General features: G+C 57.0%; 1 protein-coding gene across 1 annotated transcript; it reads right to left on the bottom strand.

Moving 5' to 3' along the window:
- Positions 1-2,047: 2,047 nt before the first annotated feature.
- On the bottom strand, positions 2,048-27,394 carry LOC105472544 (PWP2 small subunit processome component). Its single transcript, XM_011725903.3, has 21 exons — positions 27,291-27,394; positions 25,628-25,740; positions 20,365-20,459; positions 19,940-20,039; positions 19,445-19,588; positions 18,855-18,990; positions 18,334-18,563; positions 16,335-16,478; positions 15,472-15,542; positions 14,777-14,913; positions 13,342-13,490; positions 13,062-13,209; positions 12,742-12,892; positions 11,491-11,671; positions 9,174-9,321; positions 7,821-7,929; positions 6,977-7,042; positions 5,800-6,018; positions 5,552-5,702; positions 5,318-5,392; positions 2,048-2,628 (listed from the first exon to the last, which is right to left on the bottom strand). The coding sequence occupies exons 1-21, from the start codon at positions 27,306-27,308 to the stop codon at positions 2,454-2,456; spliced, it is 2,760 nt and encodes a 919-aa protein (XP_011724205.1). The 5' UTR covers positions 27,309-27,394; the 3' UTR covers positions 2,048-2,453.
- Positions 27,395-27,590: the final 196 nt, after the last annotated feature.

The following is a 27,590-nucleotide window of genomic DNA, read 5'->3' as shown; positions in this document are numbered from 1 at the left end:
GCTCAGCCCGGCGCTTCTTACCTTACCTCCGTCTCATCCTTAACTCACCAGCACGAGCACCCAGGGTCCACATCCTCCTAAATGGCCACTCATTTTAATCTCGGCGTCAGGACCCACGCGGGGTCAGGACCACCCCTCCGCTTCCCTGTCTCCTCGCGGCTCCCGCTCCCGCGGAGCGACCCTTTCGGGTTTTACTGACCCCGGGATGTCGTACCCTGGAAACTGCCGTTCCACCCAGGGGCTTGATCTGGGTTAGTCTGGGGGCAAGTGGCCGCCTTTTTTTTTTTTTTTTTTTTTTGAGGTAGAGTTTCCCTCTTGTTGCCCAGGTTGGATCTCGGCTCAACGCAACCTCTGCATCCCAGATTCAAGCGATTCTCCTGCCTCAGCCTCCCCAGTAGCTGAGATTACAGGCATGCGCCTCCACGCCAGGCTAATTTTGTATTTTTAGTAGAGACGGAGTTTCTCCAAGTTGGTCAGGCTGGTCTTGAACTCCCGACCTAGGGTAATCTGCCCGCCTTGGGCTCCCCAAGTGCTGGGATTACAGGCGTGAGCCACCACTACCGGGCAGTTTTTGTTTCTTTCCGTTCACAGCATGGATGGTCAGCGTGAAGATCCCACCTGTTCAGATCTTAGCTGGAACTCTTCCATTAAAAAAATCTATTTGTTATGCATGGGTTGGTTCACAGAGGAATGGCTGTATAAGTGCTGGCCTTTTCTCCCCAATTTACCCATTTTCAACCCAATAATGCAGGTTTTTGAAATAATGTGAATGGTCACTGCTGGAGGATGTTCACAGGGACACACTGGATTCCGCAGACACATCTGATGATCCAGCCCACAGCTGTCACTTTCCCCACTGTCGCATCGTCCATCACTAGGACTTTACTGCCAATCTCTGAAAGATAGTGCGGAACTAGAATAACAGACATGGGACATTACCAGTTACAAGCAAAGATGAGCTTGGCACATTTGACCATCCTCGTTCCTGCTCCTCTGTGCCTGGCCCTCTTCAGGCTTCTCAGCTCCTGGGGAACGGCCAGCCAGGGAGCATCAGCTGGTGGGAGTGATGGGGTTGTGGGATGGCGCAAAAAAACTCCAAGGGCCACCCAGAAAGGAAATGCCGAATGCAGACTCTCAGTCAGTGCGGCAGCCAGGACCCTGTCTCTACCAAGTGTGCAGGAGCTGCCCCTGGCCTGGAGCTCACGGACCCCACTGCAGAGCACAGCTCCAGTTGTCCCAGGGGCGACTACTCAGGTGTCCATTACCATGCACAAGTGATACAGAAAAGGGTGAGGTGAGGAGGGGGAAACCTGGAAATTGTGCTTTGAGCAGGTGATAGCTAAGGATTCTCTCCAGTCTAGGTCACACAGAGATTGTGCAGCCACAGAACACCCAGTGGCACCAGGGCCTGAGCTCCTCCCTTCTACAAAGATCTCTGGTCTGCAGGCCTCCAAGCACAGCACTGTGGGCCACAAGGCACCGCCTGTCATATTCATCTCCCCTCTCTAGCCCGTGGCCTCACCACCCCCGGAAGGCCGGCAGGCAGATACCAGCTCCACTTCCCAGATAAGCCAAGGAGCCAGGTACCACCCAGGGTCTCGTGGGCCACACCTCTGGCAAGGGACAGGCTGGGCCTGGCAGACAGCACTGGCAGTCGGTGAAGCGCCCGCCACACTGGGTCGGCCTCAGGTCCTGACCCTGGAGACTGCGGTTACTGAGCTGTGGGGATGATGACGCCCTGCCATGATGGAGGCCCAAGCCACTCTCATGATGACCGTTCCCAAGGGCACTGCAGAGGGGAGGAGCTGTCCCCTCCTCCGTGTGGCTCACGGAGAGCGGGTGCAGGTCTGAGCGAGCTCACCAAGACAGGCCAGTCCCAGCCCCAGACTCCAAAGTGACCCCGAGAGGTCAGGGAGCGGCTCTATGCCCGACCCCAAGGATACAGGTCACAGGGCAGGGCCCCCGCTGGACGGCAGGACCACCCTGCTTCCCCAGGACAGAAGCCCTGGTGGGCAGGCAGGTCTCGAGCCCCCACAAGACACCAGGATACAACATAACCCTTTTTAATCTGAAGTGTAGACTTCATCCTCACGTTAGAAAACCCCCTCTTTTTTATCCCTAAGTTGTTTATCAAACCTTTATATTAAAGATATAAATAAGTCTCACACAAAGTCCATGTGAATCCCTCTCTGAGAGGCATTTTCAATGTTCATCACTGTTCACATGGCCCCGCTCCTGGCGCCGGGTACCAGTGTGTGCTGGCCCCTGGCGTGACCCGTCGGCTCGCTGTCCCGCTGGGCTACACGTTTGCACAGGAAAAGCAAATCACTACCACCAGCGACAGAATTTCAGCTGCTCTCTGGACCCTCCTCTTTGCTGGCCCAGGTGGCACAAGGGTCCCATCTCCCTGGCAGGTCTTAGCCAGCACAATCCAACGCTGCAACCGGCTGGCTCTAGGCCAGCATCCCTTCTTCTGAGTCTCTGCCTCCTCCTCCGAGCAGATGCAGGCTGTCGTCTTCAGATGCTTCTTCCTCCTCCTCACTTCCCAGCGGCTCTAGGGAGCGTTTCGTGCCCCGCTGCTTGGAAACTGCTAGTGCGTACTGCATGTTATAGCGGTTCCAGCTGCAGCTGTCAATCACACACAGGGACAAGTCAGCTGCAGCTGTCAATCACACACAGGGACAGGTCAGCTGCAGCTGTCAATCACACACAGGGACGGGTCAGCTGCAGCTGTCAATCACACACAGGGACGGGTCAGTGCCAGCAACACCCAGGCCCTGGCCTGGCCTGCACCCAAGCACCTCCTCTGCGACCCCTGAGAAAAGCAGCAGGGGCTGGACATGCCAGTCCCTCCACCCCAGCAGCCGTTTGCTTCCTCCTTTCCCTGCCCCAACAATCTGGTTCTGACCCATCCAGCCCTAGGGTAGCAAAGGCCTTCAAGGACCCAAGGACCCAACTGTAACATCCCATCCCTTTGGGCCCATCCTGGCAGCTCAGCCCTTCCACTGGGCCCAATCTAGACAGCTTCACCAGCAAGTTCCACCAAGCACTTAGGAAGAGACCGCTCTGCAGAGCTATGCGTGTTCTGGAGGGAGAGGGGAGGAGGGCATGCTCTCAATCAGTTAATTTCCTGAGTTAACAGAATAAAGGAGAAAAGTGACGCCACCATCACTTTACATAGAAAAGCACCTTGTAGGCCGGGCGCGGTGGCTCAAGCCTGTAATCCCAGCATTTTGGGAGGCCGAGACGGGCGGATCACGAGGTCAGGAGATCGAGACCATCCTGGGTAACACAGTGAAACCCCGTCTCTACTAAAAATACAAAAACTTAGCCGGGCGAGGTGGCAGGCGCCTGTAGTCCCAGCTACTCGGGAGGCTGAGGCAGGAGAATGGTGTGAACCCGGGAGGCGGAGCTTGCAGTGAGCTGAGATCCGGCCACTGCACTCCAGCCTGGGTGACAGAACGCGACTCCGTCTCAAAAAAAAAAAAAAGAAAAGCACCTTGTAAAGGAGAACTGAAAGGTAAATGGATAAGAAAGGAAGGCAGGCAGCGCCCCGCCGCATCTGCAGGTCACAGGATCCTCTCTGCAGGACTCTTGCCGACAGCCAATGGCAGCCCTACAGATTGGCAGTTAACACCTAGACACGAGGTCCAAGGAACAATGTGCTCACATGAACTCTAAAACCTCCCATAAGAGGGAATAAACCTAAAGGAGCTTGGCCGGGTGTGGTGGCTCACACCTATAATCCCAGCACTTTGTTTGAGAAGCAGAGGTAGGCAAATCACCTGAGGTCAGGAGTTTAAGACCAGCCTGGTCAACATGGTGAAACCCCGTCTCTACTAAAAATACAAAAATTAGGTGGGCATGGTGGCGCGCGCCTGTAATCATAGCTACGTGGGAGGCTGAGGCAGAATTGCTTGAACCTGGGAGGTGGAGGCTGCAATATGCCGAGATCATGCTACTGCACTCCAGCCTGGGCAACGGAGAGAGACTTTGTCTCAAAAAAAAAAAAGAAAGAAAAAAAAAAGAATGAATTTTAGGCCGGGCGCGGTGGCTCACGCCTGAAATCCTAGCACTTTGGGAGGCCGAGGCAGGCGGATCACAAGGTCAGGAGATCGAGACCACGGTGAAACCCCATCTCTACTAAAAATACAAAAAAAATTAGCCGGGCGTGGTAGTGGGTGCCTGTAGTCCCAGCTACTCAGGAGGCTGAGGCAGGAGAATGGCGTGAACCCGGGAGGCGGAGCTTGCAGTGAGCCGAGATTGCGCCACCGCATTCCAGCCTGGGTGACAGTGTGAGACTCCGTCTCAAAAAAAAAAAAAAAAAGAATGAATTTTAAAAATAAATAAAGGAGCTAGACAGCCCTCCTCCTCCTCCTCTAGAGAGCTCTGTGCAAAGTCCAGGACATCTCAGCCGAGGGAAGGCCTGGCACCAAAATCGTGGATCAGGGCGCATCCCAGCCTTCTGTAGGGCACCCAGAACACGAGGGGAGGAAAGGCTCGACCTAGACTCTGGGACACATTCCAAAGACTGAGAGACACGTCAAGCACAGATGGGAGGACCACATGAACCCACAAGGCCCAAGCTCAGGCCTCAACCCCTGAACCCTGGACAGAGCAACTCGCAGACACGGCAGAGAACAGACCTTTCAGAAATACAGCTGGGAAACCTGGCAACTGACTGGCAACAGAGGGAGCTATCCCTCACATGGCTACTCTGAGGCCTGCCTAGTTCAGGCTCTGCTGGACCTTTAGGGAGGGTGAATTGCTAGGGACAAAAAAGGCACAAACCACAAAGAAATGACAGGAGAAGAGGCGGGCACCCCTGCAGAGTGAGCACGGCGGAGGGCGGGGCCCTGTCCTAGGCCCGTGGATGAATCCTTGCAGCAGCAGCACCCTTTTCCAGGGGAGCCATGGCTCAGGGCAGCCACACCTCCGGGACTCCAGGCCGCCCAGCCTCACAGTCCTGTGACCACCCCCGCTGCTTGTGCAGGTGACCTGCAAATCCAGGAAAGGCTGCCCGGTCCTACGAATGTGGCAATCCCTCCAAGAGCCTGGAGGATTCCGGCCGCACCTGGAGCACACCACCTGTCTGCCTGTCTGCCTGCCACAGTGCTCGCTGCTTTCCATTCAGTGCCAGGCCATTTCCCAAGCAGGGTGGCCGGGCAGGTGCAGTTCACCCGCCAGTGAGAAGACAAGCCTCCAGCACTGGTTCCTTTTGTCCTCAAATCAGATGACATAAGGAGCACTCCACCAGCGTGAACCAGCAGGGGACCGTGCACCCCTGCCCACCCCCAGGCCCTGCACCCGCACGTACAGTTTCGACAGGTCGTCCAGGTGCCGCTGGATGCTCTTCTGGAGGAACTGAATGACAGGCAGCAGCGTCCCGGCTCTGAAAGGAAGACTCCCTAAGCGTGTGGAGCTCACCCATGCTGTGGGTACAGTGGGCTCACTTCATGTTGCATTTGCATGTCAAGGTTCCCTTTTATCCAGCAGGACAAGCTGGTCCAGTGACCTGAGCCACAGAGGAACTGCAGGGGAGACCCTCTACCTGGACTTCAGCTTCTGTCCATGCAACATGAGCAGTTTGTGAGTCCAGACGAGGTAGAATTCCAGGTGGCGAGACACTTCAAAGGAGGAAGCTAAAAACTCCAGCACTTTCTCCACATACAGTTCAGGAAGGGAGGAGGTGACCACTTCAACTGCAAAAGGAGAAAAAAACATGCTTATTCTGCCAACAACTCAAACCAGGGCAAAAGAGGACGACCCCTGGTGCCTGACACCAAAGCCCTGACTCACTCTCGCCCCTGGGCACCGCCTCCAGAGCCTCCTGCACCAGTTTGCTCTCGTTGAGCCGGAGGGCCATGAGGATGGCCCTGGTGAAGTCCTCCTGGCGCAGTGCCTCGCGCACCCTCCCAGGGGTGACGCTGGTGTCCAGCTCAAATGGGTCAAAAAGCACACGGGTGTCCAGGGAGTAGATGAGGAGTCCCTCCGTGGTGGTGGCTGCCCAGCAGCGCCCTGGGAAATTACACAGTGCTTTCTTAAAAATTTAAGTTCATTCCTCCCAACTTTTTTTTAAAAGAAAGAGTATTAAGTACATTCTCCTAGGACAAAGTACAAAAGTCAACAGGAACCGGGATGTCTGCCTTTAGCCCCCACCCCCCAACTCCCCTGGGAAGGACTAAATGGATCATCCCAGAAGTTACTCTCCCAGGGACTTGATGCACATATAACAAATATGTACACGCACGCGCCCTCCTCTCCCGACACCGGGAGCCAGCTAAGTCTTCTGTCAAGCTCAGGCGTCTTCTGCTCCGCAGGCCCTGTGGTCTCTGCTGCACCTACTCAGTGCTGCATGGTGCACTCGAGATAGCCAGACAGGATCCGCCAACGAAGAAAACGCCCAGTAAAATGTCCAAGTAAAACATCAATGACCAAAGCTGGTGGCCAGCCAGATTTGGCCCTTGGGCCCCAGGGCACAGACCCCTGGCTCACGTGGGCCTCTCTACCCCTGGCTCTGACACTCAGTCTAGGCTGGAGCACGCTTGCCAATAACCTTGCTCCTGGCTCCTGTGTGTGGAGACCACGTGTACCGCCAGGCTCCACAGGCCTGTGGCACAGACCCTCCTCCCCACCGTGAGAGGATGGGGGCAGTGTGGAAGAGACGGGCTTTCCATGACGGCAGAGCCACCCCAGCCAGGCAGCACGTCCAGGGCACTCGGGGAGCTGCTAGAGCAAGGGCATGCCAGGCCTGCCATGTTTCAAAGCTCAAGGCATCTGAGGTTGGAGCCATCATAGCTGTCTATCTTCAGGGGCAGCAGCCATCTTGTGGCCTGCAGGGTTTGCAGGGCCATGTTCTTACCCAGGGGCATAGGACACACACCAGAGCCTGCAGGTAGCACCATGGTGGCCAGCCTCGCCCCGGCCAGATGCCCCAGTGCCCACCGGCACCCACAGCCCATGGCTCGGTGCTCACCAGTGGGAGAGAAGCGGAGTGAGGTCACCCTGATCTCAGGTTTGAAGTGCCGAGAACTCATGTCACCTGGGGAAAAAGAACCAAAAGCAGTCACTGAGCAGCACATCCAGGTTGCTCTCCCCACGACACAGGTCATCCTGTGACCCCTGGCTGGCTGGGGGTGCCGTGGGAACCCCATCAAGAGGAGCAGCCTCTGCTCACTGGGCCCTGCACAAAGCAGAGCCATAAGCAGCCCTTCCCTGGCTGCAGCTGCGGCAGGTGGGCCTGTGCTGGGGCCGCAGAGGCTGTTCCAGGTGAGCTGCCAAACAGATGGCCCAGCCCCTGCTCCCGGAAAAGCTGGCCCAGCCAGCAGACGGCGTGTCCCACCCAGAAAAGGGCCCGGCCCAGCCCAGGAATGGGTCTGCTGTGCTCAACATGGTACCCTGGGCCTGCATATGGAAGCACTCAGGGTTTGTGGCTGGTGAGTGTCCCATCAGGATGGTCCACCTGGGACTCAGGCAGTCCGAGGTCTTCTAGAGCACCTGGCTCTGTGTGTGGCACACACGGCCTCACGCCAGAATGCTCCGTGTGCTGTGTAGCAGACGGGGCACCCAGTCCCAAGAGCAAATGCATGGGTCCTGCCAGGGCAGGGAGGCCACGTGCAGCAACACGTGGGCAGCTTCTCCTGCCACAGGGGCCGACGGCACCAACACCAACCCACTGGGCCTTCGACACCCTCAATGTCCAGCAAACGTCACCATGCGGTGACCGTTATTTCTCACACACTGCAGCCCCAACCAGGGGCACGAGTGCGCAGTCACCCAGGCATGTGTGCCGGGCAGACGCGGGAGGAACCTCTGCTTACCTTTCCTGACGCCTGGCAGTGGTATCGCGACTCCATCCTCCTGCCCAGCGTCCTGATCAATTAGTGCCAGGTTGCCAAACTCTGTCATTTTTCTTCGGTTCAAAAATTCCTAGAACAGAAAAGCAGTGGACGCCTTGCTTCTGACGGCCCGGCCGCCTGGCCCTCCTCTCCCACCCTTGCTCTTTGACCCCAACACCAGACCGGCCTCAGCCCCGTCTAGCAGGAGGACGGGGAGAGAGCCCTGCAGCGTCCCAGGGACCTTCCTGCAGAGCTAGCTGCAGACAGGGTGGGCGTGGAGGCTGTGGAGGGGGATGGACCGAGGTCTACATGCCAACATTGCTGCCACCACAAGGGCTGGGGCTCACAGCGAGGGTGGCCGTCTGCTCCCTCATGAAAATGCCAAGGACACTCTCCCCCAGAAACACTTAGGGGGGCAGTGGGCTTCTGCCCCGATGGGGCGTGGGCAGGTGAACCCAGCAGCCACACCCCTGCTTAGAGGCTTCCAGGGCTCCCTCACTTCCTGAGGTCCTGCGGGAGCCAGCATGTGAATGGGACCTGGGCCGAGGGCTGTGCTGAGGGGGGAGGGCAGGCACCAGCGGGGACAGTGAGGGCAGAGCCCTCTACGCGGGATCCCAGGCAGGAAGCCAGCGGGCAGGGCCTGCCAGCACCCTCTTCATTCACTCCTTCCCTGACAGGTGTCCGTGTCTCCCGAGCTAGTGTGTGCTGGGCACTGCCCCCCACAGTCCCAGCCTCACAGCAACCGGCCCCGGCAGGGTCATCCACAACAGGGGTCCCCAACCCCTGGTTCCAGCCCATGGCCTGTTAGGAAAGGGGCTGCACAGCAGGAGGTGAGTGGTTGGCAGGTGGGTAAAGCTTCCTCTGAAGTTACAGCTGTTCCCCACCGCTCACGTTACCACCTGAGCTCCACCTCCAACAGATCAGCGGCAGCATCAGAATCTCATTGGAGCGCAAACCCTACTGTGAACCACGCATGTGAGGGATCTAGGTTGTGCCCTCCTTCTGAGATCTAATGCCTATGACCTTGATCTGAGGTGAAACAGTTTCATCCCAAAACCAATCCACCCAACCCTGTCTGTGGAAAAACTGCCTTCCACAGAACTGGTCCCAAATGCCAAAAGGGTTGGGGACCACGGCTCCACACACAGCTGAGGGAGGCACTGGGCTCCACGGCAGGGCTCTGCTGGGGCAGGTGAGGGGCCTGTGCAGAGATATAGGACAAGCGTCACGACTGTGCCCAAGGCCCCGAGGAGCCAGGAGTGCAGAAGGCAGGAGCCCGACGCATTCCACCTGCATTGGAAGCAACGTCCATCCAGCCCTGTGCTGCCAGCTCACCTCCATGGCGTCCAGAGACAGGTTGCAAGAGATCTCGAACCTCTTCATGAGAATCTGCTCATGGACGTGGTAGATGCACACAAACTTGGACATGCCTCCCGCCAGGATGCTCTGGCCGTCTGCAGAGTAGCACAGGGTGGTGAAGGCCCTGGGTGGAGAGGAGACATGGACTTAGGGTGGCCACCACAGAAACCTCAGCACATGGCTTCTAAAAACCAACTTTAGGCCGGCATGGTGGCTCCCGCCTGTTACACTTCAGTACTTTGAGAGGCTGAGTTGGGAAGACTGCTTGAGTCCAGGAGTTCGAGACAAGCCTGGGCAATATAGCGAGATCCTGTTTCTACAAAAAATAAAATTAGCTGGGTGTGGTGGCACATGCCTATAGTCCCAGCTACTCAGGAGGCTGATGTGGGAGGATCACTTGAGCCCAGGAGATGGAGGCTGCAGTGAGCCATGATCACACTCCAGAGCAAGACCCTGTCTCAAAAATCAAAAATCAAAATAAATAAAACAAAAACTAACCCTAGGAAATAGAGAAGATCCTACACCAGTGCTTCAGGAAGCAAACAGCCTCAGCAACTTGCGCCAAGGCTCGCTGCCTCAACTCACGCGAGACTTTAAAAACCCACGATGTCCAATGGCACCGTCACCTGGTTCCACTCTGAGCCAGCACCACCCTTAAATGCTTCGGTTTCCCGAGAGTCAATGTCTTTTTCACAAAAGGAACAAGTGGCTCAAGGAACGGTGTTCCCTGCTGAGGTCAGCACACAACGGCAGCCAGTCGGCCTCCGCCCTGGGCAGCCTACTCTCAATCACGTCTGCTCAGTCCTGCAGAAACCAGAAACCAGCCCTTACCGCCTCACTCAGCAGGCACCTAGGGGTAGGCAAGGCCCCTTAGCTATGACAGTAGAGAACAAAGAACAACAGAAAAAATGAGCAAACTGTGCGTCATCAGAACTAAGAGTGCCACCAAAACGGTAGAAACACAGTTCTCAAAGCAGAATAAGTATCTGCACATCAGACATCACAGAAACCCCTAAAATCAACAAACAAAAAACCAAACAACTCAATTCAAAAACAGGCAAGAGACCTGAACAGATATTCCTCCAAACAAGACTTACAAACGGCCAAGCCACAGGTGAAAAATGCTGAATGTCATTAGAGAAACTACAATCAGAACTGCGACGAGATACGAATTCACATCCACCAGAACAGCTCTCGTTAAAAACAAAAATAAAGCAACAAGTGCTGGCGAGGAGGTGGAGAAGCCAGAAGCCAACAGCGTCCTCATGAGAACCGCAACCATGTAGCTCCTCCAAGCCGGAAACACCACCAGCACCCAGCAGTTCCACACTCAGGGCGAACCCACGAGGACTGCACACACGCGTTCGTACCACTTCCAAGATAGGGTTGCTACTTCTTTCTGGAGGAAGACCCTCTGCTGAACAGGCTTCCCAGCTCCTGCGACACAGGTCCAGGCCCCAAGGCTACACCCACCCCGGGTGCACCCCACAGATCCTCCCCCTTCTCCTAAGCCTGACCACCACCCAGGTGAGCCTCACAGCCCAGCCAGGACCCCAAGCAGGCAATTCGGTCAGTGCTGTGCTGGCCCGACTCCTCGAGACAAGGGGACACCACGTCTTCACCATCCATGTAGCACTCTCCAGCCAGGTGAGGTGACTGAGGACCTGCATTTTTACTTTTAGGGGGGTGCTTTCGTTTGTTTTGTTTTTGAGACAGGGTCTTGCTCTAGCACCCAGGCTGGAATGCAATGGCATGACACCATCCTCACTACAGCCTTGACCTCCCGCGTTCAAGCAATCCTCCTGCCTCAGCTTCTCGACTAGCTAGGACCACAGACATGTGCCACCACACCTGGCTAATTTTTGTATTTTTTGTAGAGATGGCGTTTTGCCATGTAGCCCAGGCTGGTCTCAAACTCCTGGGCTCAAGCAATCTACCTGCCTCCGTCTCCCCAAGTGCTGGGTCTCCGGCCTGAGCTCAGGCACCCAGCTACTCTCCCCTCTGCACACGAGAACGATGTTGTAATTCAGGATCAAGGTTTGGAAGTGGATGTAGGCTCTCAGCTGAACAAGTTTATGTTCAGCAAATCCAGACGACGTCCTGTGCTGGAGGCTGAGCGAGCCCAGGGGTTAAGGAGGACATGGTCTCTCCCCAGAGGGCTCAGGACCACCTGCCTCCATCCACAGGGACTCAGCCGTCTCAGGAACGAAGGACAAGGACAAAAATGGAGAAGCTGCAGGAGCCTGGTGGCTGGCTGGGGTCTCAAATCAGGAGGCCCGACGCCGACACTCACTTCCCCTTGGCCGCGTGCTTGGCTGTAATCTTGTCCAGCTCCTTCCTGCCGGTCTTGAGGTCATGCCTGCCCTCAATGGAGCCCGTCTGCACCGCGTTCTCGGGGTCCCAGAAGGTGATCTGTGAGTTCAGCGTAGCCACAGCCAGCTCCGCACCATCAGGGCGAAAAGTCACAGCCAGAGCTAAACAGAGATGTAAAGTAAGGCCCAACGAAGACCCCGGTCTCCCGCAGGCAGGCCATCAACCACCCTCGGCTGGAGACCAGGCCGTTCCCTGGCACCCCTAAGAGACCAGCGCCTGTTGGGTCTGGTACACAAGAATCTCCTCCCCGGAGAAGCTCCAACCCAGGTGGGTGAGGGAACAGCTCAGCACCAGTGAAGAGCACCAGGCGGTCCAGCTGGGGCTGCAGGACCCACGAAGGCTGATGGACGGGGCGCTGGGGAGGCGAGGCTGACGGGGGAGTGATGGTGGTTACTGAGTGTGGCTGGACAGACTAGAATACAGAGCCTCTGCAAAGAAGCCACATGTGACACCAAAAGCCTGGCCAGTGCCAGGCCGGGGGGTGGGGTGAGGCAGCCGGAAGCAGGGAGAGCCAGGCTCCTGGGATGGCAGACTCTGTCCACACCCGAACATGGATGGGCTGGGTCTTTGTGAGCCATGTGGTCTTTCAACGCCGCTGCTGAGGCGTTGACAGCAACAGACCATATGAACACAGGAGACCACGGGGGCCTCTAGTACAGCCTCGTCAGAAAGACAGGCAGTGGCCTGAGGCCAGTATGCAGATCCCTGGGCGGTCACGTCTGGCTTCTAGGCCCACCTACGGCCCCTCATTCTTCTCCCAGTCTGCAGATCCCAGGACTGGCCCCATCCAGCGTCTGGGCCCCCCCATGGTCCCTGTGTCCTTCTCGCAGTGACACAACCCTGGCAGAGCTCCAAAGCAACTCAGAAAATCAGGAAGCAGCTGTGGCAGCAGCCCGTCACACTCGGGGAGCTGTTCTCTCCTGCCTGGCGCCCAGGGAGCGGGAGCACCACGAGGACTCGTGGAAGCCACGCTGGCCCTACCCGCCAATCTGCTGTCTCCTAGGTACTGCCAACCTCAAGGGCTGCCACACCAGCAGGTCTGGGTTAAGAACCACCCCCTGCTTCCCACCAGAAGGTTCACACCAAACCCACAACCAGGAACAAGGCAGCGGGTGTGAGAGCATGCCGCTGGTCCCCAGGCCACTGCTCCTGCTTGCTGCCTCGTGCTCACCATCAGAGGTCAGGGCCAGCGTCTCCTTGGTCCTCCAGCTGTCAAACATGTCCCACAGGCGCACCGTCTTGTCCCAGGAGGCACTGGCCAGGATGGACTTCATTGGGTTAAAACACAGACCACTGATGGGCCCTTCATGTCCGGACAAAACCTACCGTAGAGCAAGGAGGTGGAAAAGTGGAGCTGGGGGCTGAGGCGGCTCTCTGGGCAGGTCTGGGCCGGGGCATGGCCCTCGGAGTGTAACCTCAGCTCCCTGAGCTCGTCTCCCAGGAGACAAGAGGCCCCTCCCAGGCCCCAGCCCGGCCCCTCAGGGTGCTTACGTCAAGGAGCCTGCCTGTCTGCATGGACCACACGAAAATCTCAAATGAGTCCTGCGCCCCTGCAGAGACGATCTCGCCGCTCGCATCCACCGCCACGCAGGAGAACTGGGTGGGGCGTGGAGAGGTGAAGGTGCGGAAGTTTCGGTACCTGCAGAGAAGAGGCAAGGTCAGCGTCACATGCCGGGTCCCCTGCCCCAGCAGCTGCGCTGCAGCCTCGCCCTCCACCTTCACCTCTGCGCGGGGAAGCCCGCCCCGAGCCAACCCGGAGCAACGACATCACCTGTGAAGGTCAAAGGCTCGCACGGTCCCGTCCATGGACGAGGTCACCACAACGTAGCCGGTGGCGGTAAAGGTCACACCGGTCACCCCACTGGAGTGCTCCGTAAAAGTGACGAAGCAGAAGCCGCTGAGGGTGTTCCACACCTTGACCTGCGGCAGGACAGGAGGGGCAGGGGCAGACCACAACCCTGTGTGCCACAGCTTCGGCCAGGATCCCTGTCCCCATGCCACCCCATCTAAGACGCTCGCCCCTGTACTGCCCATCCCTGAGATCCTACCCGTGAGTAATACCCCTTCCCTGAGATCCCCAGCTGTGACTGACACCCCATCCCTGAGACCCCCGCACATGACACCCCATCCCTGAGACCCCCACACATGACTGACACCCCATCCGAGGCCCCCGCACATGACTGACACCCCATCCAAGGCCCCCGCACATGACTGACACCCCATCTGAGGCCCCCGCACATGACTGATACCCCATCCCTGAGACCCCCACACATGACTGACACCCCATCCCTGAGACCCCCGCACATGACTGATACCCCATCCCTGAGACCCCCCCACATGACTGACACCCCATCCCTGAGACCCCCACACATAACTGATACCCCATCCCTGAGACCCCCACACATGACTGATACCCCATCTCTGAGACCCCCGCACATGACTGACACCCCATCTGAGGCCCCCACACATGACTGATACCCCATCCCTGAGACCCCCACACATGACTGACACCCCATTCCTGAGACCCCCACACGACTGACACCCCATCCCTGAGACCCCCACACATGACTGATACCCCATCCCTGAGACCCCCGCACATGACTGATACCCCATCCCTGAGACCCCTGCCTGCGACTCATACCCCATCTCTCAGACCCCTGCATGTGACGCCGTATCCTGAGAGCCTTGCCCCTGTGCCCCCAGCTGCCCTGGCTCACCCAGCCTCCCCCACAGGCCCAAGGCTGTGCTGAGTGGGTGGTGAGTGAGCCATCTACCCCAGTCTCTTCCTGTCACCTCCAGGAGGAGCCCATTTAAGGCTCAGATGGCCCTCGGTGGCACTGCACACACCAGAACCCTGTGGATGCTGGCCAGATGCCAGCTGCCGGTACCATGGACCCACCCTCGGCCACGTACTGGAGCCCCTTGGATGCTGGCTGGATGCTAGCTGCTGGCACCACAGACCCACTCTTGGCCATGCAGCTACCACCGTGCAGGAGACCAAGTCAGAAAGGGGAGAGAAAGACACCCAACCGTCTCCATTCACATTTTTGCATGTTTTTAAACGCCTAGTGAGCTGATGAGCCTAGGTGAACCTGTCAATTCCAACCCCACAGTCGGGGCCCAGCCACAGGGGCACAGCCCCACAGACCACTGCATCCTCAGAACCCCCAGGCACAGAGGCCAACAGGACGGGGACAGGAGCCTACCTTGCCGTCATCCCCACCGGTCACGATGTACTGTCCATCGGGCGAGTAGGCCAGGGTCACCATGCTGTTGAAGTGGCCCTGCTGCTTGAGCACGTAGGACTCACTCTGCCACTCCCACACCAGCAGCTGGCCCAGGCCTGTATTCATGGGGGAAGCTGGGGTACCCGGCTCAGGCCCATCCCAGGTCAGACTGGCTCGGCCTACCTTCCCACTTGGCACAGGCCTGAGAAAGCTGCCAGGCAGGGGGCGAAACGCACAGACCCCCAAGAATAGACTGGGACCACTGCCCGATGCTGCAGCTCTACCAGCCAGTGATGGGCCCCACCTGTGCAACTCAGTGGCTGCATGTCACAACTGAGACAGGGCTATGACGCCCACACCCTTGAGCAAGAGGGCTTAAGACAGAGAGATGTTTGACGAGGACCAAGGCAGGGAGGGCACCCCCGGGAGGCAGCTGGAGGAGAAGAGGGCACTCCCTGAAACGCAGCTGGGGGAGGGGAGGGCTCCTTTGGAAAGGTGGCTGAGGGAGGGGAGGGCACCCCATGGCAGATAGCTGGGGGAGGGGAGGGCCCCTTAGGAAAGGCGGCTGGGGAGGGCAGGGCACCCCCAGTGGGCGGCTGTCGAGCAGGCCTGTAGCTGGGCAGCAGCAGTGCCTAATGGGGAGTCCATCTCTACCACCCGGGCTGGGGACAAACCTGAACAGCCAAAAGCAATCCAGTCCCCCGAGCTATTGATGGCCACTGAGGCGATGCTCTGATCTGAGATGCTGCAGAGAATGGGCCTGTAAGTGGGAGGCCAGCCTGCCTGGGCTGAAACCCCAGTGCCCACTCAGGGCAGCCCCACACACCAGACTCTATCCCTGTGTGTCGAGCTTACCCCACCCACTCACCAGATTCCAACAATTCACTTCAGTTCAAGTATCAGAGGGCTGGGTGCAGAGGCTCATGCCTGTCATTCCAGCACGTCGGGAGGCAGAGGCAAGGACTGCTTGAACCCACGAGTTCAAGACCCGCCTGGGAAAACCCAGCAAGACCCCAAAATGTAAAAACTAACCGGGTGTGGTGGCGCACACCTGTGGTCCCACCTCCTCAGGAGGCTGAAGTGGGAGGATCATTTGAGCCCGGGAGGCGGAGGTTGCAGTGAACCGAGTTCGCACCACTGCACTCCAGCCTGGGTGACAGAGCAAGACTCTATCTCAAAGAAAAGAATCAGAGAAGGCCCAGAGAGGTGGCCAGGGTTCAAAAACTTGCAACTTCACAATTTTATGAGCATAGTATTTTTGTTTTCTGTGTCTCACAGATGAAGAAAAGCAGACGCAAAAACTCCAAAGGCCGTGACTGACCCGAGACCAATGCTGCTGACTGCCGGGGTGGGGTGGCAACACTGTCGCACCGACCAGCCCAGTGGCCGGGCAGGTTTCGGGCTGGCATCCTGTGGCCTGAGCTGGCACTCCAAGTGGCTCTGCAGCCCCCACCTCTAAGGGCAGGCTTGGCTGGGCCCTCAGATTCAGGGCCAGTGAGTGCATGAAAACCACACCCTACCGTGAGCAAAGGCTTACCTCAGGGAGTGGATGAGGTTAAATTCTGGCAGCTCATGAAGATGGAAGATTCCAGAAGCAAAGCCAGTGACCAAGAGGTGAGACTTCTTGTGAAATGCTGCAGCTGTCAGGTTGTTAAAATCTCCTTCTTTATTGAAGAAGTACCTGAATTGACGAGAGAGAAGAGTTGTGAGGAGGGGTGCAGAGCCAAGTTGCCACCCCAGCTCGCTCTGGGCTCCAGGACACAGGCCACAGATCCAGGCAGGAGGTCCCAGACCTGCCCTCGCCCTCTCCACCCCAGGCCCTGAAGCTGCCTGCCTCCATCCCAAGCTCGGGACCCCAAGGGAACCTCATACAGCGTCTCCACTGTTGCCAGCTGGCCTGGGGCAGAGCTGGCGGTGCATCCAGAGGCAGCAGTGCCCACGGGAGGCAGAGGAGGTGTGGGAGGTGTGGCATGGCCACTGGGCACACCCGAATCCCATCACCCCCTGCTGCTTCCTCCTCTAAGGAACCCTCGGTCCCCATCAACAGACGAAGGTGACCCTGATGGCGCCTCCGCCCTCAAAACCTCCCCAAGTCACAGTGTAGCTCAGCCCTGGTCCTTCCCTCTTCGTTCTGGCTCCCGTCCCTCCTGAACAAGTGACAGGAACCACTGGCTACCAATGCAGGAGGCCCTGTCTTCTCATCCTTTGCGCTGACAGCCCGCAGTCCCTGCCCAGCACGCACACTGTCTTCCTGGAGCTGCCTGGAACCTCCCTTCCTCAGGGCGGTGTTGGGGGGCCCACTGTCCCTTCCTCTTCCTCCAGTCCCCGCTCAAGTCTTGACTCCAGCACAACACCCCCAAGTCCCTGCAGGCACTGACCCACCCGTGGACACTGACCCACTTGGACCTGTTCTGGCCGCCCTCCAACTCCGCTGCCCTTGGCAAAGCACCCTCCTCCCACTGGAGTCCAGCCGGCCCTCCCCGCTCCTCAGACCCAGGACTCTCATGGCCACAACTCCCACCTACCCATCGGACCCCAACACACTCCAAACGCAGCCTGCTCTGGCCGCCTGGCTCCCTCCACAGGCAGGGCCTCGTGTGGGAGCCTTCCCCGCCCAGGGACCCCAACTGCCGCCCACCTCTGCACACAGCCACCTCATCACTGCACCTCTCCTCCCCGGCGGAGAGGAGGCCTCACAAGGGCAAGGAGTGTGTCTCAGTGCCAAGTTCAGAGCCCTGCACACAGCAGGTGCTAAGTAACTGCAGCAAGGAGGGGCCCAGGCTGGGACACCCGGGTGACAGACACACCATAGCTGCGGGCAACTCTGCCTTCATGGGATCCCAACCAGCCTCCCCCACAGCCCAGATGCAGGACACCCCGAATCAGGGCAGCATCTCTGCCAGGGCTCCGGGCACAGCTAAGGCTGTTCCACGGGAAGGCTGCGGGGCCACGCTCAGTCTCCTCTCGTCTGGGGGACTGAGTTCAGATGTGGGGCTGCACAGCCCAGCTCAGTGCCCGAAAAAGCACCAAGCACCACCCACCAGCGGGCCCCGAAGCAGGACTCAGACCACCCGCTGCACCCACTTACAGCCTGGCCTCTCCCTCCAGCCTTGCCAAATGCTCTCCCAGTGTCTCCCTGCATGAGGCCAAGGGACTATCGCCCACACCGAAGTCAGCAGGAGCTGGTGGGGCCACAGACAACTCCCAACCCCCTTGGGGCCCAAGGTGCTGCTATTCCCATCACAGAGTGCCCACACACCTCCCTGCCCCCATGTACCCCACCCACTGCCCTCTGCCCTGCCCTGGGCACACAGGCAGCTCAGACAGCTGAAGCAGGGACCCTGACTAAGGGGCAGGGTCAACACCCAAGCACTCGAGGGTGCTCAAACCAGGGCCCTGAGATGTGGGCCTGCTCTCTGTACCTCCCACTCCTCAGCCCTGAGGACCCCACATCCAGATCCCTATGAGGGCAACAGATTCCCACAGGAGTGCCCCACCGCAGCCCACTGCAGCACACCACACCCTTGGAGACCTACTTGGCCAGCCGTGAGTACTTCACTTTTCCTGTCTTCTCCTCCTCGGCCGGAGTGGCTTTTCCCCGGATGGTGGTCTCTCTGTCCCCCTCCTGGTCTTCCTCCTCCTCCTCTTCCTCCTCCCGCTGCAACAGGTCTGCTTTCCAGCCCGCAGGGGGCTTCAGCCGCAGGCCCTCGGGGGGCGTGTCACACTGCCACATGCACAGCACTCCGTCCTGGCTGAGTGAGTACAGCTGCAAGCGAAAGCACAGGCTCACCCCAGCCCCAGCCACACTGGCCCAGTTGCCACAACCTGACACCTCCCTCCAGCTCAGATCCAGGGATCAGCGGCACCGAAGGCCCCTCTGAACTCTGAGAACAATTTTCAATGGGCTGCAACAGCTGCCGCTGGTCCCTAGATGCCCCCAGGCCACATGGGAATAGCCTGGAGGAATCGAAGGAAGAGGCCACCTGCAGCCTTGGGTCTCCCTGAACTAGCCGCTTTTGACCACCGTCAGGCTAGGGAACTTGGCAAAGGGACGTACGTCCAGGCTGTTGGATTCAAAGAAGCAGGCCACGATGGCATCCTTATGTCCCCCCAGTGCATAGTAGATGAGGTTGTCCCAGCGCTCAGCTCCAAACACCCAGGTGGACATGTCTTTGCTCCCAACCACAAAGCACCTGGAAAAGAGGGAGATGGCACCTCCTCAGGGCGTGGCCACCACAAAGCAGCCCGGTGCACGCTCCAGAGGGCCTCACGGAGACCGCTACAGCCCCACGTGGTCTCAGAGTGAGCCGTGAAGCCTCCAGGCACAGGAAGACACCCCGGCACAGCCCCTGCCCTGTGTGCCTTCCTCACGCCTCCCAGACGCTGCGCGAGCCAACCGCAGCATTCCCTGTTTCCGGGACAAACAGGTGAAAGGGCGGTGCAGGGGCAGGAGGCTCGGCCACAGCACGTACTTCAGAGCCACGAAGACTCGACCAGTCACCCAGCCAGTCCCGGTGGTGCAAGCAGAGCCCAGCCCCCAAAGAGGCCAAGATGCCACTGCAGAATGAAGCTGCAGGGCCCAAGCAGGGGGACCCATCCAAAGGGCCTCTCTCAGGCCTCGCTCCCCCAACACCTCTGAGGCCGCACCTGGAGTCATCCGTCCAGTCGATGCAGGTGGTCTCATCGTAGGGCCCAAAATAGGTTTTGTCCAGAACGAAGGCGTTGAACTCCCGCTTCTTCCCAGGCGCATGATACATCTGGGCAATGTTACCCTTCGTGACAACAAACTTCCTATGGAAGGAACGCGGACACAGTTGATATTCAAGACCAGCAATGGCCCTAAGGCCCCTGTGGAGTCTCAGTCTCTGCCCACCTGTGCCTTCCAGAGTCCCGCCTCCTGCAGGATGGAGGCCCAGGAGCAGCGGAAGTGGAATTCAGGGAAGAAATAGCCCTGGAGGGAGGGCAGCCTGGCTGCACCAAGTCTTCTGCTCCAGAAAAGGGGGTCACTGATGACAGAGATTGCGCCGTGTGCCCAACATCACAACCTGGGGCCCAGGGAAAAGAGCTGGGCAGTGGGCCTCACCACTGGCACACACAGCTGACCCTCTCCCACCCCCTCCTGCCCCCAGCCGCCCCCCTTACCTGCCATTGGGGGAGAAGGACACGCTGTGCACAGAGCCCTTGAAGTGGAAGTGGTGCAGCACAGACCTGCAGACCAGGCTGACTAGCAGCGCATCGCCCCCTGCAGGACGCCAGAGGTGACCACCATGCAGCTACCCCAGGGCCACCCCAGATACACAGCACAGGAAAAACCGAAAGGTCTTTCTCATGTCCACTGTGAGGCATCAGGACTAAGAATGCCCAAGGCCATGAGGCCCTGCACTGCCACAGGTGATGCCACAGACACAGCCTGCGGCAGGGACACAGCCTCACTCATGACACCCTCATCCCTGACCCCCACCAGGCCCCGACACGGAAGCCACTGGGGACTGGATCATTTCAGACCCACACAGCCCTGAGTCCTCCTCACTGGCCCCTCAGTCCCCGCCCACTTCAAGGGCGAATACCTTCATCGACGATGATAGCCAGGCGGCCATCCGGGGACAGCCCCACGCACTTGACGTTGTACCGAGTGGCCAGGGGCAGCGTGTCAGATTTGTTGCTGATAAAGACAAAAACCACGGTGTGCTGTTGATCCTCAAGTCCCACGAGGGAGACAGGCCAAGCCTGGCCCAGGACCAGCGGCCCACTCTCCCCAAGCAGCACCTCCCATCTCACTGCATCCTGCGTGCCAGAGCTCATCTGTGGATACCCCCTACTCCTCAAAAAGAAATGACACTCTCGGCCAGGCGCATTGGCTCACGCCTAGAATCCCAGTGCTTTGGGACCAGCATGGCCAACATGGTGAAACCCTGTCTCTACTGAAAAAACAAAAAAATCAGCCGGGCGTGGTGGCTCATGCCTGTAATCCCAGCACTTTGGGAGGCCAAGGCGGGCAGATCATGAGGTCAGGAGATCAAGACCATCCTGGCCAACACGGTGAAACCCCATCTCTACTAAAAATACAAAAAATTAGCCGGGCGTGGTGGCGCGCGCCTCGAGTCCCAGCTACTCAGGAGGCTGAGGCAGGAGAATGGCGTAAACCCGGGAGGCAGAGCTTGCAGTGAGCCGAGGTTACGCCACTGCACTCCAGCCTAGGCGACAGAGAGAGACTCCATCTCCAAAAAAAAAAAAAAAAAAAAAACCCCAAAAAATTAGCTAGGTGTGGTGGCGGGTGCCTGTAATACCAGCTACTCAGGGGGCTGAAGCAGGAGAATCGCTCGAACCTGGGAGGCGGAGTTTGCAGTGAGCCGGGACTGCACCACTGCACTCCAGCCTAGGCGACAGAGCAAGACTCTGTCTCAAAAAAAAAAAAAAAAAAAGAAAAAGAAATGACATTGTCCCTGGAGGAACTCTGGTGAAATGCATTAAAAGCCTTAAAAATGGGCTTTGGATACATCAATTCTGTTTCCAGGATGGTACGATGAGAGGATTATTCCGCCTCAGTGTGACATCAGAATACCAGAAGCAAGCTACATGCCCAACAGGAATTAACTGCCATGACAGCGCACCCATGTAACACTGTTGCTGGAAAAATGGAAAATAAGTGGGTACAGGAACTCCTCGGAGATGCTGCAGATAAAGCTTATACTGCAATCGAGCGAGGCACACACGTTCTGGCTTCCCCATACATAGCCGAGCTGTGTTTACACCATACCGTAAACAGTACGGCGCACTCTACTAGTGTGTGCTGTCGTCTGTGAGTGTGCGCTGTGCTCTATTCGTGTGCGTTGTAGTCTGTTCGTGTGTACTGTCGTCTAAGTGTGTACTTTAGTCTATTGGTGTGCGCTGCAGTCTACTCATGTGTGCTATAATATGTCAGTGTTAGCATTCTGTCTAAAGCAACAACGTGCATCCCTTAATTTAAAAACACTTTACTGCTAAAAAATGCTAATGATCAGCCGGGCGCGGTGGCTCAAGCCTGTAATCCCAGCACTTTGGGAGGCCGAGACGGGTGGATCACGAGGTCAGGAGATCGAGACCATCCTGGATAACACGGTGAAACCCCGTCTCTACTAAGAAATACAAAAAACTTAGCCGGGCGAGGTGGCGGCGCCTGTAGTCCCAGCTACTCGGGAGGCTGAGGCCGGAGAATGGCGTGAACCCGGGAGGCGGAGCTTGCAGTGAGCTGAGATCCGGCCACTGCACTCCAGCCTGGGCTACAGAGCGAGACTCCGTCCCAAAAAAAAAAAAGAAAAAAAAAAAAAAAATGCTAATGATCATCTGAGCCTTCAGTGAGTCTTCATCTTTTTGCTGGTAGACGGCCGGCCTCGATGTGGATGGCTGCTGACCAGGCACGGTGGTGGCTGCCGAAAATGGGGTGGCCATTGCCAATTCCTAAAACAAGACGACGATGAAGTGTGCCGTACTGATGGACTCTTCCTTTCACAAGATGTTTCTGTAGCACATGATGCTGTTTTACAGCATTTTACCCACAACAGACCTTCTTTCAAAACTGGAGTCAATCCTCACAAATGCTCCCAGCATTTTATCAACCAAGTCGATGTCATATTCTAAATCCTTTGTTGTCATTTCAACAGTCTTTACAGCATCCTCACCAGGAGTAGATTCCATCTCAAGAAACCACTTGCTGGCCGGGTGTGGTGGCTCACGGCTGTAATCTCGGCACTTTGGGAGGCCAAGGAGGGTGGATCGCCTGAGGTCAGGAGTTCTAGACCAGCCTGGCCAACAATGGTGAAACCCCATCTCTACTAAAAATACAAAAATTAGCCGGGCATGGTGGCAAGCGCCCATAATCCCAGCTGTTTTGGTGAGGGGAAGTCTGAGGCAGGAGCATCGCTTGAACCTGGGAGGTGGAGGTTACAGTGAGCCAAGGTCGCGCCATCGCACTCCAGCCTAGGGGACAAGAGTGAGACTTCCTCAAAAAGAAAAAAAATAAAGAAACCACTTGCTTTGCTCATCCATAAGAAGCAGCTCCTCATCCATTCAATATCTATTGTGACATTGTGGCAATTCAGTCCCATCTTCAGGCTCTGCTTCCGTTTCTAATCTTCTTGCTATTTTTACCGCATCTGCAGTAACTTCTTCCACCAAAGTCTCGAACCCCTCAGTCATCCATGAGGCTTGGACTCAACTTCTTTCAAACTCCTGTTAATGTCGACACTTCCTTCTCATTGAATGACATCTAGAATGGCGATTCCTTTCCAGAAGGCTTTTTATTGGCTTTTCCCACATCCGTTATAGGAATCACTATCTATGGCAGCTACAGCCTTACAAAATATATTTCTTAAATGGTAAGACTTGAAAGTTAAAGTCACTCCTGTAGGCTGAAGAAGAGATGTGGTGGTAGCAGGCACGAAGACAGCGTCTCCATTGGAGCTCAGGGGTGACCAGGTACGTTGTCCATCAGCAGGAATATTTTGAAAGGAACCTTAGTGGGTTCAAGAATGGGCTAGAAAGATTCAGTAAACCATGCTGTAAACAGATGTGCTGTCATCCAGGCTTTGCTGTTCCACTTATAAAGCACAGGCAGAGTAGCTTGAGCATCACTGTGAAGGACATTAGGATTTTCCCAACAGTGAATTAGCACTGGCTTCAACTTAATGGCCCCAGCTGCATTAGCCCCTAATAAGAGAGTCAGCCTGTTGCTTGAAGCCAGACATTGACTTCTCCTCTCTAGCTATGTAAGTCCTCGATGGCATCTTTTTCTTTTTTTAAAAATTTATTTGTTTTTTGATAGAGTCTTGCTCCGTTGCCCAGGCTGGAGTGTACTGGCACCATCTCAGCTCTGCTTCCTGGGTTCCAGCAATTCTTGAACCTCAGCCTCCTGAGTAGCTGGGATTTACAGGACTGTGCCACCATGCCTGGCTAATTTTTGTACTTTTTTTTTTTTTTTTTGAGACGGAGTCTCGCTCTGTCGCCCAGGCTGGAGTGCAGTGGCCTGATCTCAGCTCACTGCAAGCTCCGCCTCCCGGGTTCACGCCATTCTCCTGCCTCAGCCTCCCGAGTAGCTGGGACCACAGGCGCCCGCCAGCTCGCCCGGCTAGTTTTTTGTATTTTTTAGTAAAGACGGGGTTTCACTGTGTTAGCCAGGATGGTCTCGATCTCCTGACCTTGTGATCCACCCGTCTCGGCCTCCCAAAGTGCTGGGATTACAGGCTTGAGCCACCGCGCCCGGCCCTAATTTTTGTACTTTTAGTAGAGACGGGGTTTCACCATATTGGCCAGTCTCAAGCTCCTGGCCTCAAGTGATCTGCCTACCTCAGCTTCCCAAAGTGTTGGGATTACAGGCGTGGGCCACTGCGCCTGGCCATCTTTTTCCAATAGAAGGATGTTTTGTCTTCACTGAAACTTTGCAGTTTAGTGTAGTCAGCTTCATCAACGACCTCAGCTGGATCTTCTGGATAACGTGCTGCAGCTTCTCCATCAGCACTTGCTGCTTCACTTTGCACTTCTGTGTTGTGGAGATGGCTTCTTTCCTTAAACTTCATGAACCAACCTCTGCTAGTTCCAACCTTTTTCCTGCAGCTTCCTCACCTCAGCCCTCACGGAACAGACGAGAGGTAAGGCCTTGCTGTGCATTAGGCTTTGACTTGCTTAAGGGGATGTTGTGGCTGGTTTGATCTTCTATCTGGATCACTCAAACTTTTATCCGTATCTGAAATAAGGCTGTTTTGCTTTCTTGTAACTCATATGTTCACTGGAGTAGCACTTTTAATTTCTTTCAAAATCTTTTTCTTTGCATTCACAACTTGCCTGTTTGGTGGCAGAGACCTGGCTTTCGGCCTATTTCAGCTTTTGACACACACGCCTTCCTCACTAAGCCGAGTCACTTCCAGCTTCTGATTTCAGGTGAGAGTTGTGTGACTCTTCCTTTCACATGAACACGCAGTGGCCACTGTAGGCCATTATTAAATGGCCTAATTTCAATATCGTTTGTGTCAGGAAATAGGGAGACCCAAGTAGAGGAAGAGAAACGGGGGGTGGGAACAGCCGGTCGGTGGAGCAGTCACAGCACACACAGCGCTTACCCATTAAGCTCGCCGTCTTACATGGGCACAGATCACGGCACCCCAGAACAATTACGATAGTAATAACAAAGATGATCACAGAACACCCTCACAGGTATAATAAACTCTGAAATATTGCAAAAATTACCAAAATGTGACACAGAGACATGAAGTGAGCCCCCGCTCCTGGAAAAACGGCACCGACCGACTTGCTCCAAGCAGCATTTCGACACACCTTCACAGCGTTCACACAGAGCCATGAAGCAAAGTGCAACAGCACACAGGAACTGATCTCCAGCTGCAGAGCTGGAAGCTTTGGGCCTGCCCGTCCGACTGGTGAGGCTCAGTGGCAGCAGGGCTCCCGAGCAGGAGTCCAAGGCACCTTCAACTCCCCCAGCAGCCCTGGCCTCTCGGCCCTCAGGGGCCTTCCCTGATGGGGGAAGAGCTAACCCTGAGCTACACCTTTTCCCCACCCACCCTTTACAGCGCAGAGACAGGGTCCCTTCCCAGGTAATGGAGCCAAGCGACATACGGGGCCTGGCTAAGGCACTAGAATGAAGAACTGGATCTGGCTGCCAATTTCCACAACTGATCTGCTGACCCTAACCCGTCCTGTAGTCCTGTCCTGGGCTCCCTTAATTAACGGGTGTGCCATTAAAAAGAAGGCACAGAAGACACTGTCAGCTTTCGTCTACTACTTAAAAAATAGTGATAATAGTAATCAGTATCACCATTATCAATAGCACTTTCACATACTTACTTTTTAAGGTCAAATACAGTGACTCTATTGCCCACGGGACTGATAACTGAATTTCCATCGCAGGTAAAATTTAGGTTCCCACGCCGGTACACCGTACCCAGCAAATTTGAAAACTGAAAAAAAAAACAAACTTGTCTTAGCACAAAGAAAACAGTTGACTCCTAGAAAAGTACTAAGTGAGGAATCTGGGCAGAGAGATGGCATAGAGGACCTCACCTTGGGGGGCCGTTCACATTTCCTGGGTAAGAAAGGAAGAAGGGAGCCTGATCCTCAGGAGACCAGAGGAGCTGCGGGGGGGGGCAAGCTCCCACAGAGATGAGTAAGATGCCCCCGGGGAGCTCTGAGGAAGCCTCCCAAGACAGGAGGCGCCTGCCAGGTGAAGAGGGGCATGGAGCTCTCATTCCACCAAGAAAAAAGCTGCAACAATGGAACAGCGCCCTGAAAGTGCTTAGAGCTCAGGGCATCCAGAAGTGTTGCAAGCCAGCACACTACTTACTTATTTACTAATTCACGAGAACGAGCGTTCACTGGAGACTGCCATGTGCACAGACACGCACATTTATGCTCTATCCCTAGCAGGACGGGGATGAGAAGTGTGGGAGGAAGGGCTACTTTAGAGGGTGGTCACGGAGAGTCACCTGGAAGTGTCACCTGAGCTGGAATCTAAATGGGAAGGCACCAGTCAGACTCCGAAGCCGTGGGTGGGCAGCGCCCTCAGGACCTCAGGGAGGAGCCTGATCAGCAGAATGCCTTTAAGCGGCCAGGCAGGCTTCAAGGGACATTTTTGCCACTTTGCAATAAGAATATGGAGCGGAAGAAGTCCTGGCCTGTGAGGCCGTGGATATGTCTTCTGGTTTGGTGCTGGGCACACAGCGGTGCCTCCACCACCACAGGGGACACAGGAGCAGCACTCTGAGGGACCAGTACCATGCTCAGTTTCGGACAGGACAAGTGTAGTACACGGTGGGCTCAGCAGCAGGCGGCCCGCGCAACCCTGGAGGCCCAACGGTCAGGGCTACTGTGGGAAACACGGACGTCCCCATAACCAGCCAGCTGTAGCAAACGCCTCAGAGACCCCCAGGCTGGCTCCGCGGTCCCCTCTTATTACCTGTCCCACCCGCCTCCTGCACTTCACGTCTGGGACAAGTCTTCCCCGGCTCTCAAGACTGAGGGTGTCCGACTCAGGAATTCCTCAGGAATTCTCCGGCCTCGGGAAACAGAGCTCACACATGGGTTCCCTGCCCTTCCGCTCACCTGGACGCTCGCTCGTCAGCGAGCAGCCCCGGGCCCGGGGTCCCTCCTGTTCTCACCCCTCCAGCCCGCGCCCCCGCCCCGTCCCACCTCCTCATCCCTCCCGAGGGTGCTCTGCCCTCCCCGACGGCACCAACTCCAGCCTTTGGGCGGGGCCATACTCAGGTTAAAAATACCCCGGGACCCCGACAAATGTCCCTGGTCCCCCCGAGGAGCCGTCGGCGCCTCCGTCCCAGCTCTCCCAGGAGCCCCACCACAGCAGGGCGTCCCCGAGGCCATGGGCGCGCAGACCGCCGCGCGGCCAGACGCCGCGAAAGCAGACCACGCGCCCCAGCCCTCCCGGCGCCAGCTCAGGCGCCGTCCACCGGAACAGCCGCGCCGATCGAACAGACCGCCCGCCGCCCGCGCTCACCCGGTAGGCGAACTTCATCACCGCCGCCCCACGTGCACCGCAGCTCAAGCCGACTGCCGCCCACAGAGACTCTTCCCGGGGTCCGCGCGGCCCCGCCCACAGCACGCACTTCCGGGAAGAGACGGCGCGCACCGTCCACAGCGCGCGCTTCCGGGGCGGGGCCGCGCACCACAGGCCGCAGCGCCCCAGGAGGCCGGAGGAGCCTCCTCGCCCTCGCCCGGCTCCGAAGCGGAGTTTGAACGCAAGCGGCCCAACCCCTCCCGAGGCGGGGCCTTCTCCGGGCCCCGCCCACACCCCGGA

Source organism: Macaca nemestrina, chromosome 4 (genome assembly GCF_043159975.1).
Source record: "Macaca nemestrina isolate mMacNem1 chromosome 4, mMacNem.hap1, whole genome shotgun sequence".
Taxonomy (NCBI): domain Eukaryota; kingdom Metazoa; phylum Chordata; class Mammalia; order Primates; family Cercopithecidae; genus Macaca; species Macaca nemestrina.
This window is presented reverse-complemented; position numbering and strand designations above follow the sequence as displayed.

What these genes read in the sequence shown, in the direction of transcription:
- LOC105472544 (XM_011725903.3), bottom strand. An exon ending in TTGAATCCAACAGCCTGGAC is followed by an intron (nt 18,564 to 18,854) that starts GTACGTCCCTTT and finishes TTTCGCTTGCAG; the next exon opens with CTGTACTCACTCAGCCAGGA. An exon ending in AACCTCATCCACTCCCTGAG is followed by an intron (nt 15,543 to 16,334) that starts GTAAGCCTTTGC and finishes CATTCTCTGCAG; the next exon opens with CATCTCAGATCAGAGCATCG.